The sequence below is a fragment of the Nerophis ophidion genome, linkage group LG10 (assembly GCF_033978795.1).
Source record: "Nerophis ophidion isolate RoL-2023_Sa linkage group LG10, RoL_Noph_v1.0, whole genome shotgun sequence".
NCBI classification, from domain to species: domain Eukaryota; kingdom Metazoa; phylum Chordata; class Actinopteri; order Syngnathiformes; family Syngnathidae; genus Nerophis; species Nerophis ophidion.
In genome coordinates this window covers 51,234,269-51,249,700 of record NC_084620.1, presented here as the reverse complement: position 1 = coordinate 51,249,700, position 15,432 = coordinate 51,234,269, and the positions used below count along the sequence as shown (strand labels likewise).

At 37.4% G+C, this 15,432-nt stretch overlaps 1 protein-coding gene across 1 annotated transcript in view; it reads right to left on the bottom strand.

Annotated features, from left to right (window-relative positions):
- The window catches only part of lrig3 (leucine-rich repeats and immunoglobulin-like domains 3), an 81,881-nt gene that overhangs the window by 53,595 nt on the left and 12,854 nt on the right, over positions 1–15,432 (bottom strand). Inside the window, exons 2-3 of the mRNA XM_061914043.1 lie at positions 2,039–2,110; positions 1,865–1,939 (exon numbers count right to left, since the gene is read on the bottom strand). Coding sequence (XP_061770027.1) covers positions 1,865–1,939; positions 2,039–2,110 — 147 coding nt within the window. The remainder of the gene's footprint in view (positions 1–1,864; positions 1,940–2,038; positions 2,111–15,432) is intronic.

Here is a 15,432-nt window from a genome sequence, read left to right as displayed (position 1 = left end):
CAACGTTGATTTTGATTCATTATTATTTTTTGAGCAAAGACAGTTATTTGATCCGACTAAAATTCTTGTGGTTCCAAAAAATGTGACGGATACATTTTTTTAATATTTTTATGTTTTTTTAATTTATTAAAACACACATATATGCAATATTTTCCCCAAAAATATTTCAAAGTGAAATATTGAGTAGGAAGTAATTGCCTCCTTAAATAGGTCAATAATTCATAACAACATTGATGTATTATTATTTTGTGAGCAAAAACAGTTTTTCTTTGAACCCACTTAAATACTCGGTGTTCCAAAAATGTGACATATATTATTTTAATGTTTTTTTTAAATTAATAAAACACCAAATATGCAATATTTTCCCCCAAAAATGTCTAATTGGAATTTTTAATCCTTGAATACGTTAACAATTCCTAACAACATTGATTTTGATTCATTATTATTTTTTGAGCAAAGACAGTTTTATTTAATCCCACTAAAATTATTGGGGTTACAAAAATGTGACATATATGTCTTTTGTTTATAAGTTTCTAATATTTTTTTATGTTCTTTAAAATGTACTAAAACACACAAATATGCAATATTTTCCCCCCAAAAATATTTCAAAGTGAAATATTGAGTGTGAAGTAATTTGAGCCTTAAATAGCTCAATAATTCATAACAACATTAATTCATTATTATTTTCTGAGCAAAGACAGTTTTTTTTAACCCCACTAAAATTCTTGGGGTTCCAAAAATGTGACATTTATTATTTGTATGTTTTTTTTATTTTAATAAAACACATATTATGCAATATTTTCCCAATAAATGTTTGAAATTTAAATTGTTGATCATTGAATAGGTCAACAATTCATAACAACATTGATTTTGATTCATTATTATTTTTTGAGCGAAGACAGTTTTTTAAATCCCACTAGAATTCTTGGGGTTCCAAAAATGTGACAGATATTTCTTTTGTTTATAAGTTTTAAATATGTTTTTATGTTCTTTAAAATGTACTAAAACACACAAATATGCAATATTTTTCCCCCTAAAATATTTCAAAGTGAAATATTGAGTATGAAGTAATTTGACCCAGAAATATGTCAAGAATTCATAACAACATTGATTTTAATTCATTATTATTTTCTAAGCAAAGATTCTGGGGGTTCCAAAAATGTGACATATATTATTTTTATGTTTTTTTTAAATGTAATGAAACACAAAATATGCAATATTTCCCCCAAAATTTTTCAAATTGATTTATTATTATTTTCTGAGCAAATAGGTTTTTGTTTGATCCCACTAAAATTCTTGGGGCTCTAAAAAATGTGACAGGTATGTCCGTCATTTAGAAGTTTTTAATATTTTTTTATGTTTTTTTTTTATTAAAACACACAAATATGCAATATTTTCCCCAAAAATATGTCAAAATTAAATATTGAGTGTGAAGTAATTGGAGCCTTAAATAGGTCAATAATACATAACAACAACATTATTATTATTTTCTGAGCAAAGATTCTCGGCGTTCCAAAAAGTGACATATATTATTGTAATGTTTTTTTTATTTAATAAAACACAAAATATTCAATATTTTCCACTAATTTAATTCCAATTGGAATTATTGATATCCTTGAATAGGTAACAGTCCATAACCACATTGATTTTGATTCATTATTATTTTTGAGCAATATCAGTCTGCATGGCAGATTTGTGTTATTAGAGTCAACATTGCAACTTTTTCCTCATAACATCTGACCTTATTTATGTTTTATTTTTTTAGTTAGTTTGCTTCTATTAGTATGTTTAAAACGTGCCACGGGCTGCTAAAACATTCACCGCAGCAATGAGAAGCAGAACTTTTCAAAACGTATTTACTCACAGGACTAAAGTTGTGATGTTGGATGCGTACGAGCCCAAATCGGGGATGGCCTCCAGTTCGTTGTGGTTCAGCTTTCTGAAGAAAAAAAAAAAGGGAGCAGACGTTTAAAAATACAGCCTGGCATCACTGAGACGGTGACAGAAGTTTATTCTCGGACGCAGCAGGCGGACTTACATTTCATTTAGATGTTGGAGTTGGGAAAACAAAGTGCTGTCCAGCACCTGCAATTTGTTATGGCTCAGGTCCCTGTCAAGAGAGGCAACACATCAGGGGAAATACACAAACTATTTGTCTGAGGTGACAGAAATTTAATGACATTGGCAGCAAATCCTGGACACATGTACACAAACTACATTGTGTGCTAAAAGTGCAACTAGTAGGACACATATACACAAACTATGTGCTAAAACTGCAACTAGTAGTACACATATACACAAACTATGTGCTAAAACTGCAACTTGTAGGACACATGTACACAAACTATCTGCTAAAACTGCAACTAGTAGGACACATATACACTAACTATGTGCTAAAACTGACACTAGTAGGACACATATACACTAACTATCTGCTAAAACTGCAACTAGTAAGACAAATGTACACAAACTATGTGCTAAAACTGCAACTAGTAGCACACATATACACAAACTATGTGCTAAAACTGCAACTAGTAGGACACATGTACACAAACTATGTGCTAAAACTGCAACTAGTAGTACACACATACACAAACCATGTGCTAAAACTGCAACTAGTAGGACACATGTACACAAACTATGTGCTAAAACTGCAACTACTAAGCCACATATACACAAACTATGTGCTAAAACTGCAACTAGTAAGATACATATACACTAACTATCTGCTAAAACTGCAACTAGTAGTACACATATACACAAACTATGTGCTAAAACTGCAACTAGTAAGACACATATACACTAACTATCTGCTAAAACTGCAACTAGTAGTACACATATACACAAACTATGTGCTAAAACTGCAACTAGTAAGACACATATACACTAACTATCTGCTAAAACTGCAACTAGTAGGACACATATACACAAACTATGTGCTAAAACTGCAACTACTAAGCCACATATACACAAACTATGTGCTAAAACTGCAACTAGTAAGACACATATACACTAACTATCTGCTAAAACTGCAACTAGTAGGACACATATACACAAACTATGTGCTAAAACTGCAACTAGTAGTACACATATACACAAACTATGTGCTAAAACTGCAACTAGTAGGACAAATGTACACAAACTATGTGCTAAAACTGCAACTACTAAGCCACATATACACTAACTATCTGCTAAAACTGCAACTAGTAGGACACATATACACTAACTATCTGCTAAAACTGCAACTAGTAGGACACGTATACACAAACTATGTGCTAAAACTGCTACTACTAAGCCACATATACACAAACTATGTGCTAAAACTGCAACTAGTAGTACACATGTACACAACTATGTGCTAAAACTGCAACTACAAACCCCGTTTCCATACGAATGGGGAAATTGTGTCAGATGTAAATATAAAGGGAATACAATGATTTGCAATTCATTTTCAACCCATATTCAGTTGAATGCGCTACAAAGACAACATATTTGATGATCAACCTCATAAACTTTATTTTTTTTTGCAAATAATAATTAACTTAGAATTTCATGGCTGCAACACGTGCCAAAGTAGTTGGGAAAGGGCATGTTCACCACTGTGTTACATCACCTTTTCTTTTAACAACACCCAATAAACGTTTGGGAACTGAGGAAACTATTAGTTGAAGCTTTGAAATCGGAATTCTTTACCATTCTTGTTTTATGTAAAGCTTCAGGCGTTCAACAGTCCGGGGTCTCCGCTGTCGTATTTTGCGCTTCATAATGCGCCACACATTTTTGATGGGAGACAGGTCTGGACTGCAGGCGGGCCAGGAAAGTACCCGCACTCTTTTTTTACGAAGCCACGCTGTTGTAACACTTGTCTTGCTGAAATAAGCAGGGGCGTCCGTGATAACGTTGCTTGGATGACAACATATGTTGCTCCAAAACCTGTATGGACCATTCAGCATTAATGGTGCCTTCACAGATGTGTAAGTTACCCATGCCTTGGGCACTAATGCACCCCCATACTATCACAGATGCTGGCTTTTGAACTTTGCGCCTATAACAATCCGGATGGTCATGTTCCTTTTTGTTCCGGAGGACACCATGTCCAAAGTTTCCAAATAATTTGGAATGTGGACTCGTCAGACCACAGAACACTTTTCCACTTTGCATCAGTCCATCTTAGGTGAGCTCGGGCCCAGCGAAGCCGGCGACGTTCCTGGATGTTGTTGATAAATGGCTTTCACTTTGCATAGTAGAGTTTTAGCTTGCACTTACAGATGTAGCGACCAACTGTAGTTACTGACAGTGGTTTTATGAAGTGTTCCTGAGCCCATGTGGTGATATCCTTTACACACTGGTGTCGGTTTTTGATGCAGTACCGCCTGAGGGATCAAAGGTCCGTAAAATCAACGCTTATGTGCCGTGTTTTCTCCAGATTCTCTGAACTATTTGATGATTTCACGGACCGTAGATGGTAAAATCCCAAAATTCCTTTCAATAGCTCGTTGAGAAATGTTGTTCTAAAACTGTTCGACAATTTGCTTACAAAGTGGTGACCCTCGCCCCATCCTTGTTTGTGAATTACTTAGCATTTCATGGAAGCTGCTTTTATACCCAATCATGGCACCCACCTGTTCCCAATTAGCCTGCACACCTGTGGGATGTTCCATACAAGTGTTTGATGAGCAATCCTCAACTTTATCAGTATTTATTGCCACCTTTCCCAACTTCTTTGTCACGTGTTGCTGGCATCAAATTCTAAAGTTAATGATTATTTGCAAAAAAAACAAATGTTTATCAGTTTGAACATCAAATATGTTGTCTTTGTAGCATATTCAACTGAATATGAGTTGAAAATGATTTGCAAATCATTCTGTTCTGTTTATATTTACATCCAACACAATTTCCCAACTCACACGGAAACGGGGTTTGTAGACACTTACATCATGTGTTGTCTTGATTATAACACTTATATAAGACTTCTAAAGTCATTTTGATAGTAGGCTAATATAGACACTTACATCATGTGTTGTCTTCATTATAACACTTGTACAAGACTTTTAAAGTAATTTCGATAGTAGGCTAATATAGCCAATATAGACACTTGCATCGTGTGTTCCCTTCATCGTAACACTTATACAATACTTTTAAAGTCATTTTGATAGTAGGCTAATATAGACACTTACATTATGTGTTGTTTTCATTATAACACTTATATAACGCCAGACTTATTGTTTTGGTATTTTTGGTCCAACATGGCTCTGTCAACATTTAGACCTTTACCGTCTGAATTTAAATGAGTTGCTATGATGTTCTGTGATGTCTTTTAGGTCATTCATCAGCATTTTTGGCATCCAGGTGCAATTAAGGATAATAACTGATAAGTCGCTCCCAAAAGCCGAACTAAAAGCAGCATCTTCAGGGCCAAAAAGCTGACACGGAGAAGCCAAAAGCAACACGGGGACTCGTTACTCCGGAACAACTCTTTTTTTTCCCAGCTGAAAGGAAGTCCAAACCCCGGCCGTGGATTTTGGAACCGTGAGTCGCAGTCAAGTCTCGTGTTTGAGGTTGTACCCCAGCTGTGGCCGGATGAAGTCAGTCCACACCCTCAAATGGAGATCCACAGTCATGGTCAAAGGTTTACGTACACTTGTAAAGAACATGATGTCATGGCTGTCTGGAGTTTCCAATCATTTCTACAACTTTAATTTTTTGGTGATGTAGTGATTGGAGCACATACTTGTAGCTCACAAAAAACATTCATGAAGTTTGTTTCTTTTATGAATTTATTATGGCTCTACTGAAAATGTGAGGGTCAAAAGTATACGTACAGCAATGTTAATATTTGCTTACATGTCCCTTGGCAAGTTTCACTGCTTTTGGTAGCCATCCACAAGCTTTGGCTTGAATTTTTCACCACAAAATTGCTGCAGTTCAGCTAAATGTGTTGCTTTTCTGACATGGACTTGTTTCTTCAGCATTGTCCACACCTTTAAAGGGGAACATTATCACCAGACCTATGTAAGCATCAATATATACCTTGATGGTGCAAAAAAAAGACCATATATTTTTTTAACCGAACTCTAATGGGTGAATTTTGGCAAATTAAACGCCTTTCTGTTTATCGCTCTTTTTGCGATGACGTCAGAACGTGACGTCTCCGAGGTAATACAGCCACCATTTTCATTTTCAACACATTACAAACACCGGGTCTCAGCTCTGTTATTTTCCGTTTTTTCGACTATTTTTTGGAACCTTGGAGACATCATGCCTCGTCGGTGTGTTGTCGGAGGGTGTAACAACACTAACAGGGAGGGATTCAAGTTGCACCACTGGCAAGAAATCTGCCGCCAGACCCCCATTGAATGTACCAAAGTGTCTCCACATTTTACTGGCGATGACAGACATGGCACAGAGATGTATGGATAACCTGCAGATGCATTTGCAACGATAAAATAAACAAAATCACAAAGGGGAGTTTTGTTGATGTTGTTGACTTATGTGCTAATCAGACAGATTTGGTCGCGGCGTGACTGCCAGCTAATCGATGCTAACATGCTACGCCAACATGCTATTTACCGGCGGTGCTAAAGCAGACATGGCACAGAGATGTATGGATAACCTGCAGATTCATTTGCAACGATAAAGTCAACAAATTCACAAAGGTGAGTTTTGTTGATGTTGACTGCCAGCTAATCGATGCTAACATGCAATTTACCGGCGGTGCTAAAGCAGACATATGGCACAGAGATGTATGGATAACCTGCAGATGCATTTGCAACTATATTACGTTTACTTCCACCCACATTTAATGCGAAAAAAACACTTAACAATCGAAGGACCAGTGTCACGAGATGCGAAAGTCCTGATCGTTTGGTTTGCACATTTTACCGGGGATGCTAACGCAGCTATTCGGCCATGCTATGGCTATGAATAGCGTCAATAGGTATTTGCTCAATAGCTTCAGTTTCTTCTTCAATACTTTCATACTCCAACCATCCGTTGAATCGCTTAAATTGCTGAAATCCGAGTCTGAATCCGAGCTAATGTCGCTATATCTTGCTGTGGCAGCACTGTATGACGTCACAGGGAAATGGATAGTCGCATCGCAAATAGCAAAAATCAAGCACTTTAAAGCCTTTTTTTAGGGATATTCGGGGACCGGTAAAATTTTGAAAAAAACTTCAAAAAATACAACAAGCCACTGGGAACTGATTTTTTATTGTTTTTAACCCTTTTGAAATTGTGATAATGTTCCCCTTTAAGTCAGGACTTTGGGAAGGCCATTCTAAAACCTTCTTTTAGCCTGATTTAGCCTTTCCTTTACCACTTTTGACATGTGTTTGGGGGTCATTGTCCAAGAGCGCTCAAGACCCAACCTCCGGACTGATGAATTTAGCTTGTCCTAAAGAATTTGGAGCTAAATCCTCCTTTTTCTTTGTCCCATTTACTCTCTGTAAAGCACCAGTTCAATTGACAGCATAATACTACCACCACCATGCTTGACGGTAGGCATGCTGCTCCTGGGATTAAAGGTGTTGGAGCCAAATGTCCTTATTTGTTTGTATTGTTCATTTTATTTAATTTTATTGATTGCTGGCTTCAGACTAGAGGGAATCTCCTTTTTTGGTGGATTGCGCCGCCCACTTCCTGTTAAGCATCAGGAAGTGTTGACAGGGAGGGGACTGTTGATACGGGGTGGTTACCATGGTAGACGCCTTTAAATTGGGTCCAGGTGTGAGCACGGGCAGGGCGATTGGAAGACAAACAGTTTTCGACTGTCTCGTGAGTTGTTGTGACAATGCAGTAATTATGTGCCATTCAAGGTCAGCATACCTTTTGTTATATAGCATACATTTGATTTAATTTGATAGTATAAAATAAAAGGATTGTCATATCCAACAACAAACTACAGTACTACAGTCAAACTGGTCAACACAGTCGCCTTTGGGCTGATACTGAGGGCCTCACCTTTTCTCCAAACATTTTGCTGGGTATTGTGGCCAAACAGACCCATTTTTGTTTCATCTGACCACAAAACTTTCCTGAAGAATAGAGCTGTTCGGCTCAATACCCGGCAATATATTTGGAGGAAAAAAGGTGAGGCCTTTAATCCCAGGAACACCAAACCTACTGTCAATCATGGTGGTGGTAGTATTATGCTCTGGGCTTGTTTTGCTGCCGATGGATCTGGTGTGAATTTGCCACATTTGTGACGTTTATTATTGACGTTATCACCATATATGGTAAAAGTTTACCCAGAGTGCTTTGCACGACGATGCAGTCAATAATTTCCTTATTTTTCCTCTATCCGCTTATTGTGGGGCAGACTGGCTCGTACATGCACATGCATCCTCCGCTGTTTGCCATTTCTAATACAAAGTGGCGTGTAGTTCGAACTTACAGTCGTGGTCAAATGTTTACGTACACTTGTAAAGAACATAATGTCATGGCTGTCTTAAATTTCCACTCTTATTGTATTTTTTGTGATGTAGTGGATTGGAGCACATACTTGTTGCTCACAAAAAAAACATTCATGAAGTTTGGTTCTGACGTCACACGGACAAAGATAAGACCTTCTGGAGGAAAGTTCTGTGGTCAGACGAAACAAAAATAAAGCTGTTTAGCCACAGTACCCGGCAATATGTTTGAAGACCTTTAAGCCCAGGAGCACCATACCTATCGTCAAGCATGGTGGTGGTAATATTATGCTCTGGGCCTGTTATGCTGCCAATGGAACGGGTGCTTTAAATGGGACAATGAAAAAGGAGGATTACCGGCATAGCTCGGTTGGTAGAGCGGCCGTGCGAGCAACTTGAGGGTTGCAGGTTCTATTCCCGCTTCCGCCATCCTAGTCACTGCCGTTGTGTCCTTGGGCAAGACACTTTACCCACCTGCTCCCAGTGCCACCCACACTGGCTTAAATGTAACTTAGATATTGGGTTTCACTATGTAAAGCGCTTTGAGTCACTAGAGAAAAGCGCTATATAAATATAATTCACTTCACTTCACCTCCAAATTCTTCAGGACAAGCTAAAATCATCAGCCCGGAGGTTGTGTCTTAGGCGCAGTCGGGTGTTCCAACAGGACAATGACCCCAAAGTCGTAAAGGAATGGCTAAATCAGGCTAGAATGAAGGTTTTAGAATGGCCATCCGAAAGTCCTGATTTAAATGTGTGGACAATGCTGAAGAAACAAGTCCATGTCAGAAAAGCAACACATTTAGTGTCGTGTTTTAGTTTTATCCTGACTTCCCCTTTACTGCACCTGTGTTATCAGTGTTTCATCCTCGGCAAGGGGCGGACCTTGTGGCACACCTGCTCTCGATTAACCCGGCAGTATTTAGGCTCGTCACTGACAGGTTATTGTATGCAGAACTCCTCTCGTGCATGCACCTGCTTCACCAGTCCTGGTCAGTTTTCGCTACTTTGTCCTGAATTCCCTAACCTCTTGTGTGTTTATTTCCTAGTCCCCCTGAGGTAAAAGGATTTCTTGTGTTGGATTCTTGCCTTGCTCAGTGTGCCCTGGCCCTTTCTCCTGCCGACCTCTGAGGAACCTATTTTGTCCTGATTACATGGTGTGCGTTTCTGCCCCATCGCTCTTAGTTATCCCTCTTTGTCTAATTAATTTTTTTTATTTTTTTAACCCCACATTGTCTCCCGTCTCTGCATCCTGGGGTCACCCCACCCCCACTTGACCAAGACCTTAACATTTAGCTGAACTGCAGCAATTTTGTGAAAAATGGAAGCAGAAGCTTGTGGATTGCTACAAAAAAGCGCCTTTTTGCAGTGAAACTTGCCAAGGGACATCCATCCATCCATATATTTCTACCGCTTGTCCCTTTTGGGGTCGTTGGAGCCTTTATCAGCTGCATTCAGGCGGGAGGCGGGGTACACCCTGGACAAGTCGCCACCTCATCGCAGGCCAAGGGAAATGTAAGCAAATATTAACATTGCTGCATGTATACTTTGGACCCTCACATTTACAGTAGAGCCATAATAAATTCATAAAAGAAGCAAACTTCATGAATGTTTTTGTGAGGAACAAGTACGAGCTCCAATCACTACATCACAACAAAATAAAGAGTTGTATGAAGTTTTGGAAACTCCAGACAGCCATGACGTCATGTTCTTTACAAGTGTACGTAAACTTTTGACCAGGACTGTATCCTAAAGGAGGCTTCTTGAAAAAAAAAACCTGCTTCAAGGGAACTCCATGACATCTGGATTTTTAATGCCCGACTCAGAAGGAGTCTAGTTTGAAGAAGGTGGAGCCTTGGCGTTGTTGGCGCTGCTCCGCACGATCAACGCCGTGGTGCCAGACCCCCCCCCCCCCCCCCTTTTCCCCCTTACACCTAAGCCCTCCTCCCCTCCGTCATCTGGAACACATCAAGCGGCCGCGGGAGGAGGGGAGGCGCCTGGTAATGTCGGGAAAGGCTAGACTTTCAAAACGCACGTAACACCCCTCTTGGAAGTTTTATTTTTCCCAAGCGTGCAGCGGTGCGGCGCTGGGGGCCATACGGGAAAGGTGTGCTATCGCGGCGCCCAGATAAAACCCCCGAGGGCGCTCCCAACACGTCCACTTCCCTCACAAAAGCAGGCCGGCCACGAAGCGCCAGTTGACGCCCTCATCAGAGGCTGAAAAGTGAGCGGAAGAGCGACGTCTCTGTTGGAGGTAGCTGTCGATAATAGTTTTGGACGGAGATACGACTTGGGACACGCTCAACGCTTTGTAGAGTTGTACGGTACACCGGTACTAGTATAGTACCGCCTTTCTAACGAATCATATTCAGTACTACACTGCTACGTCACTTTGTGTCATTGCTGGTTTACGAGCAGAGGAGCATGTTCGGCAGCACGCGCACACAGAGTACTTACAAGCAGACAGAGTGTGTAGACAGAAAAGGGAGAAAGGACACATTTTGGTGTAAAAAGTAAACATTGGACATGGCTACTTTTAAATCACTAATCTTCGCCTCCATGGCGACAAAGGAAGTTTATTACAAGTATTATTATCACTGAAGGACAAGGAATAGCTAAACATGCTTCAGTACACACGGTAGGAGGGAACAATAGCTCACCGGCGTCACAATGTAAACAAACACCATGGGTGGATCTACACCTGACATCCACTGTATTCATACAAAGTACTCGATACTACTATGACTACGTCGATATTTTTTGCCATCAAAACATCTTTTGTTCTTTTTTTAAATTCATATTATGTTTATAAAGTCAGTAAATGCGTCCCTGGACACGAGGACTTTGAATATGACCAATGTATGATCCTGTAACTACTTGGTATCGGATCCATACCTAAATGAGTGGTATCATCCCAAACTAATGTAAAGTATCAAAGAAGTGAAGAATAAGTGATTATTACATTTTAACAGAAGTGTGGATAAAACATGTTAAAACAGAAAACAGCACGACACCTACCCTTTACATCAGTATTTCTTAACCATATTATTATTGGTTTATTGGTTATTATATTTTATTGTATGATCCTGTAACTACTTGGTATCGGATCCATACCTAAATGAGTGATATCATCCAAAACTAATGCAGAGTATCAAATAAGAGAAGAATAATTGATTATTACATTTTAACAGAAGTGTAGATAGAACATGTTATAACAGAAAACAGCGCGACACCTACCCTTTACATCAGTATTTCTTAACCATATTATTATTGGTTTATTGGTTATTATATTTTATTGTATGATCCTGTAACTACTTGGTATCGGATCCATACCTAAATGAGTGATATCATCCAAAACTAATGCAGAGTATCAAATAAGAGAAGAATAATTGATTTTTTACATTTTAACAGAAGTGTAGATAGAACATGTTATAACAGAAAACAGCGCGACACCTACCCTTTACATCAGTATTTCTTAACCATATTATTATTGGTTTATTGGGTATTATATTTTATTGTATGATCCTGTAACTACTTGGTATCGGATCCATACCTAAATGTGTGGTATCATCCCAAACTAATGTAAAGTATCAAAGAAGTGAAGAATAAGTGATTATTACATTTTAACAGAATTGTCGATACAACATGTTAAAACAGAAAACAGCACAACACCTACCCTTTACATCAGTATTTCTTAACCATATTATTATTGGTTTATTAGATATTATATTTTATTGTATGATCCTGTAACAAAATGGTATCAGATCCATACCTAAATGGGTGGTATCATCCCAAACTAATGTAAAGTATCAAAGAAGAGAAGAAGAAGTGATTATTACATTTTAACAGAAGTGTAGATAAAACATTAAAACAGAAAACAGTGCGACACCTACCCTTTACATCAGTATTTCTTAACCAAATTATTATTGGTTTATTGGGTATTATATTTTATTGTATGATCCTGTAACTACTTGGTATCGGATCCATACCTAAATGTGTGGTATCATCCAAAACCAATGTAAAGTATCAAATAAGAGAAGAATAAGTGATTATTACATTTTAACAGAAGTGTAGATAAAACATATTAAAAAAGAAAACAGCACGACACCTACCCTTTACATCAGTATTTCTTAACTATATTATTATTGGTTTATTAGATATTATATTTGATTGTATGATCCTGTAACTAAATGTATCGGATCCATACCTAAATGTGTGGTATCATCCCAAACTAATGTAAAGTGTCAAAGAAGTGAAGACTAAGTGATTATTACATTTAAACAGAAGTGTAGATGAAACATGTTAAAACAGAAAACAGCGCGACACCTACCCTTTACATCAGTATTTCTTAACCATGTTATTATTGGTTTATTAGATATTATATTTTATTGTATGATCCTGTAACTAAATGGTATCGGATCCATACCAAAACTAATGTATCAATCAATCAATCAATGTTTACTTATATAGCCCTAAATCACTAGTGTCTCAAAGGGCTGCACAAACCACTAGACATCCTCGGTAGGCCCACATAAGGGCAAGGAAAACTCACACCCAGTGGGACATTGGTGACAATAATGACCCAGTGGGACGTCGGTGACAATGATGACTATGAGAACCTTAGAGAGGAGGAAAGCAATGGATGTCGAGCAGGTCTAACATGATACTGTGAAAGTTCAATCCACAATGGATACAACACAGTCGCGAGAGTCCAGTCCAAACACAGCAGCGAGAGTCCCGTTCACAGCGGAGCCAGCAGGAAACCATCCCAAGGGTAGCGGACCAGCAGCGCAGAGATGTCCCCAGCCGATACACAGAGGGACATAGAAGAAAAAGAAAAGAAACGGCAGATCAACTGGTCTAAAAAGGGAGTCTATTTAAAGGCTAGAGTATACAAATGAGTATCAAAGAAGAGAAGAAGAAGTAATTATTACATTTTAACAGAAGTGTAGATAGAACATGTTAAAACAGAAAATAAGCGGATATTAACAGTAAATGAAAAAGTAGATTAATGTTATTTTTTTACAGTTTGTCCCCATAATGGGTACAAAATAATAGGTGTATAAACAACACAATATGTTACTGCATACATCAGCAGAATAATTAGGAGTCTTTGTTAGTTTACTTACTACTAAAAGACAAGTTGTCTAGTATGTTCAACATTCTATTTAAGGCCTGAATGACAATAATAAACATGTTTAATGTTTAGTGGTCCCCTTTATTTAGAAAAATATGGAAATACATTTTGCTTTGCACACTCTTGGCATATTCTCCACGAGCTTCAAGAAGTTGTCACTCGAGATGTTTTTCACTTCACAGGTGTGCTTGAAGCTCATGGAGAGAATGCCAAGAGTGTGCAAAGCAGTAATCAGAGCAAAGGGTGGCTATTTTGAAGAAACTAGAATATAAAACACGTTTTCATTTGTTTCACCTTTTTTTGTGAAGTACATAACTCCACATGTGTTCGTTCATAGTTTTGATCTGACAATCTACAATGTAAATAGTCATGGAAATAAAGAAAACACATTGAATGAGGAGAAGGTGTGTCCAAACTTTTGGCCTGTAATGACTTATAAAAAATAAGGACCAGGAGAAAAGTATATTAAATGTAAATTTTTGTATTTCAAATGAATATAATCCCCTCAGATATCAAGACGGAAAGGAAATTCAACACAAGCGTGGAAAACAATCCAACCAAAAGTCGTATTGAACACTTACCAAGTAACCTCTTAAACACAAGGCGCACTAATAAGGAATATAGTAACCAAATAAGGCAAAGTGTACAAATGTAAACATAGAGAAACCCTAGAAGAAGTATTTTCTGCATGTTTAGTGCCAGGAAGTTACAGTATGTCTGTGTAACATGTATTTGCCCTCTTATTCTTATTTAATTAACTATGGAAATGAATTTTTGCTATGCAGTAATTGCTTAAATATTATTATTATTATTATTATTATTATTATATCGGAAAGGAGATATCAACACAAGCATGGAAAACACTCAATATAATAGTAAAATCACATTAAACACTTAACAATACGATCTTAAAAATAGGGAATAGGTAAGAAATTCTTCGTAAAGTGTAAGAAAATAGTGCAACGTGTGAAAATGTAAACAGAGAAACCTGAGAAGAACTATTTTCTGCAGGTTTAGTGCCAGGAAGTAACGGCTGTGTAACATGAATTTGTCCTCTTATTCTTATTTAACTATGGGAATAAATGTTTGTGATGCAGTAATTGTTGAAATATTATTAATAATATTGGTCAATATTGATAATTGATGACTCATGGAAAATAAGGTGCAGGAGAATTATATTATTTATATGAAATGGAACCTTCCTCTGATTATAATCCCCTTAGCTATCATGGCGGAAAGAAAATGTCAACACAAGCATGGAAAACACTCGATATAATAGTAAAATTACATTAAACACTTAATAAGATCTTAAAAATAAGGAATATGTAAGAAATGCTTCATAAAGTATAAGAAAATAGTGCAAAGTGTGACAATGTAAACAGAGAAACCTGAGAAGAACTATTTTCTGTAGGTTTAATGCCGGCTGTGTAACATGTATTTGCCCTGTTATTCCTATTTAACTATGGAAATTAATTATGCAGTAATAGTTTAAATATTATTAATAATATCTGTCGATATTGATAATTATTTAAAAAAAATGATGACTCATGGAAAATAAGGAGCAGGAGAATTATATTATCTATTTGAAATGGAACCTTCCTCTGATTATAATGCCCTCAGCTATCAAGGCAGAAAGGAAATGTCAACACAAGGAAGGAAAACACTCAATATAATAGTAAAATCACATTAAACACTTAACAATAAGATGTTAAACATAAGGAATATGTAAGAAATGCTTCATAAAGTATAAGAAAATAGTGCAAAGTGTGACAATGTAAACAGAGAAACCTGAGAAGAACTATTTTCTGCAGGTTTAATGCCGGCTGTGTAACATGTATTTGCCCTGTTATTCCTATTTAACTATGGAAATTAATTATGCAGTAA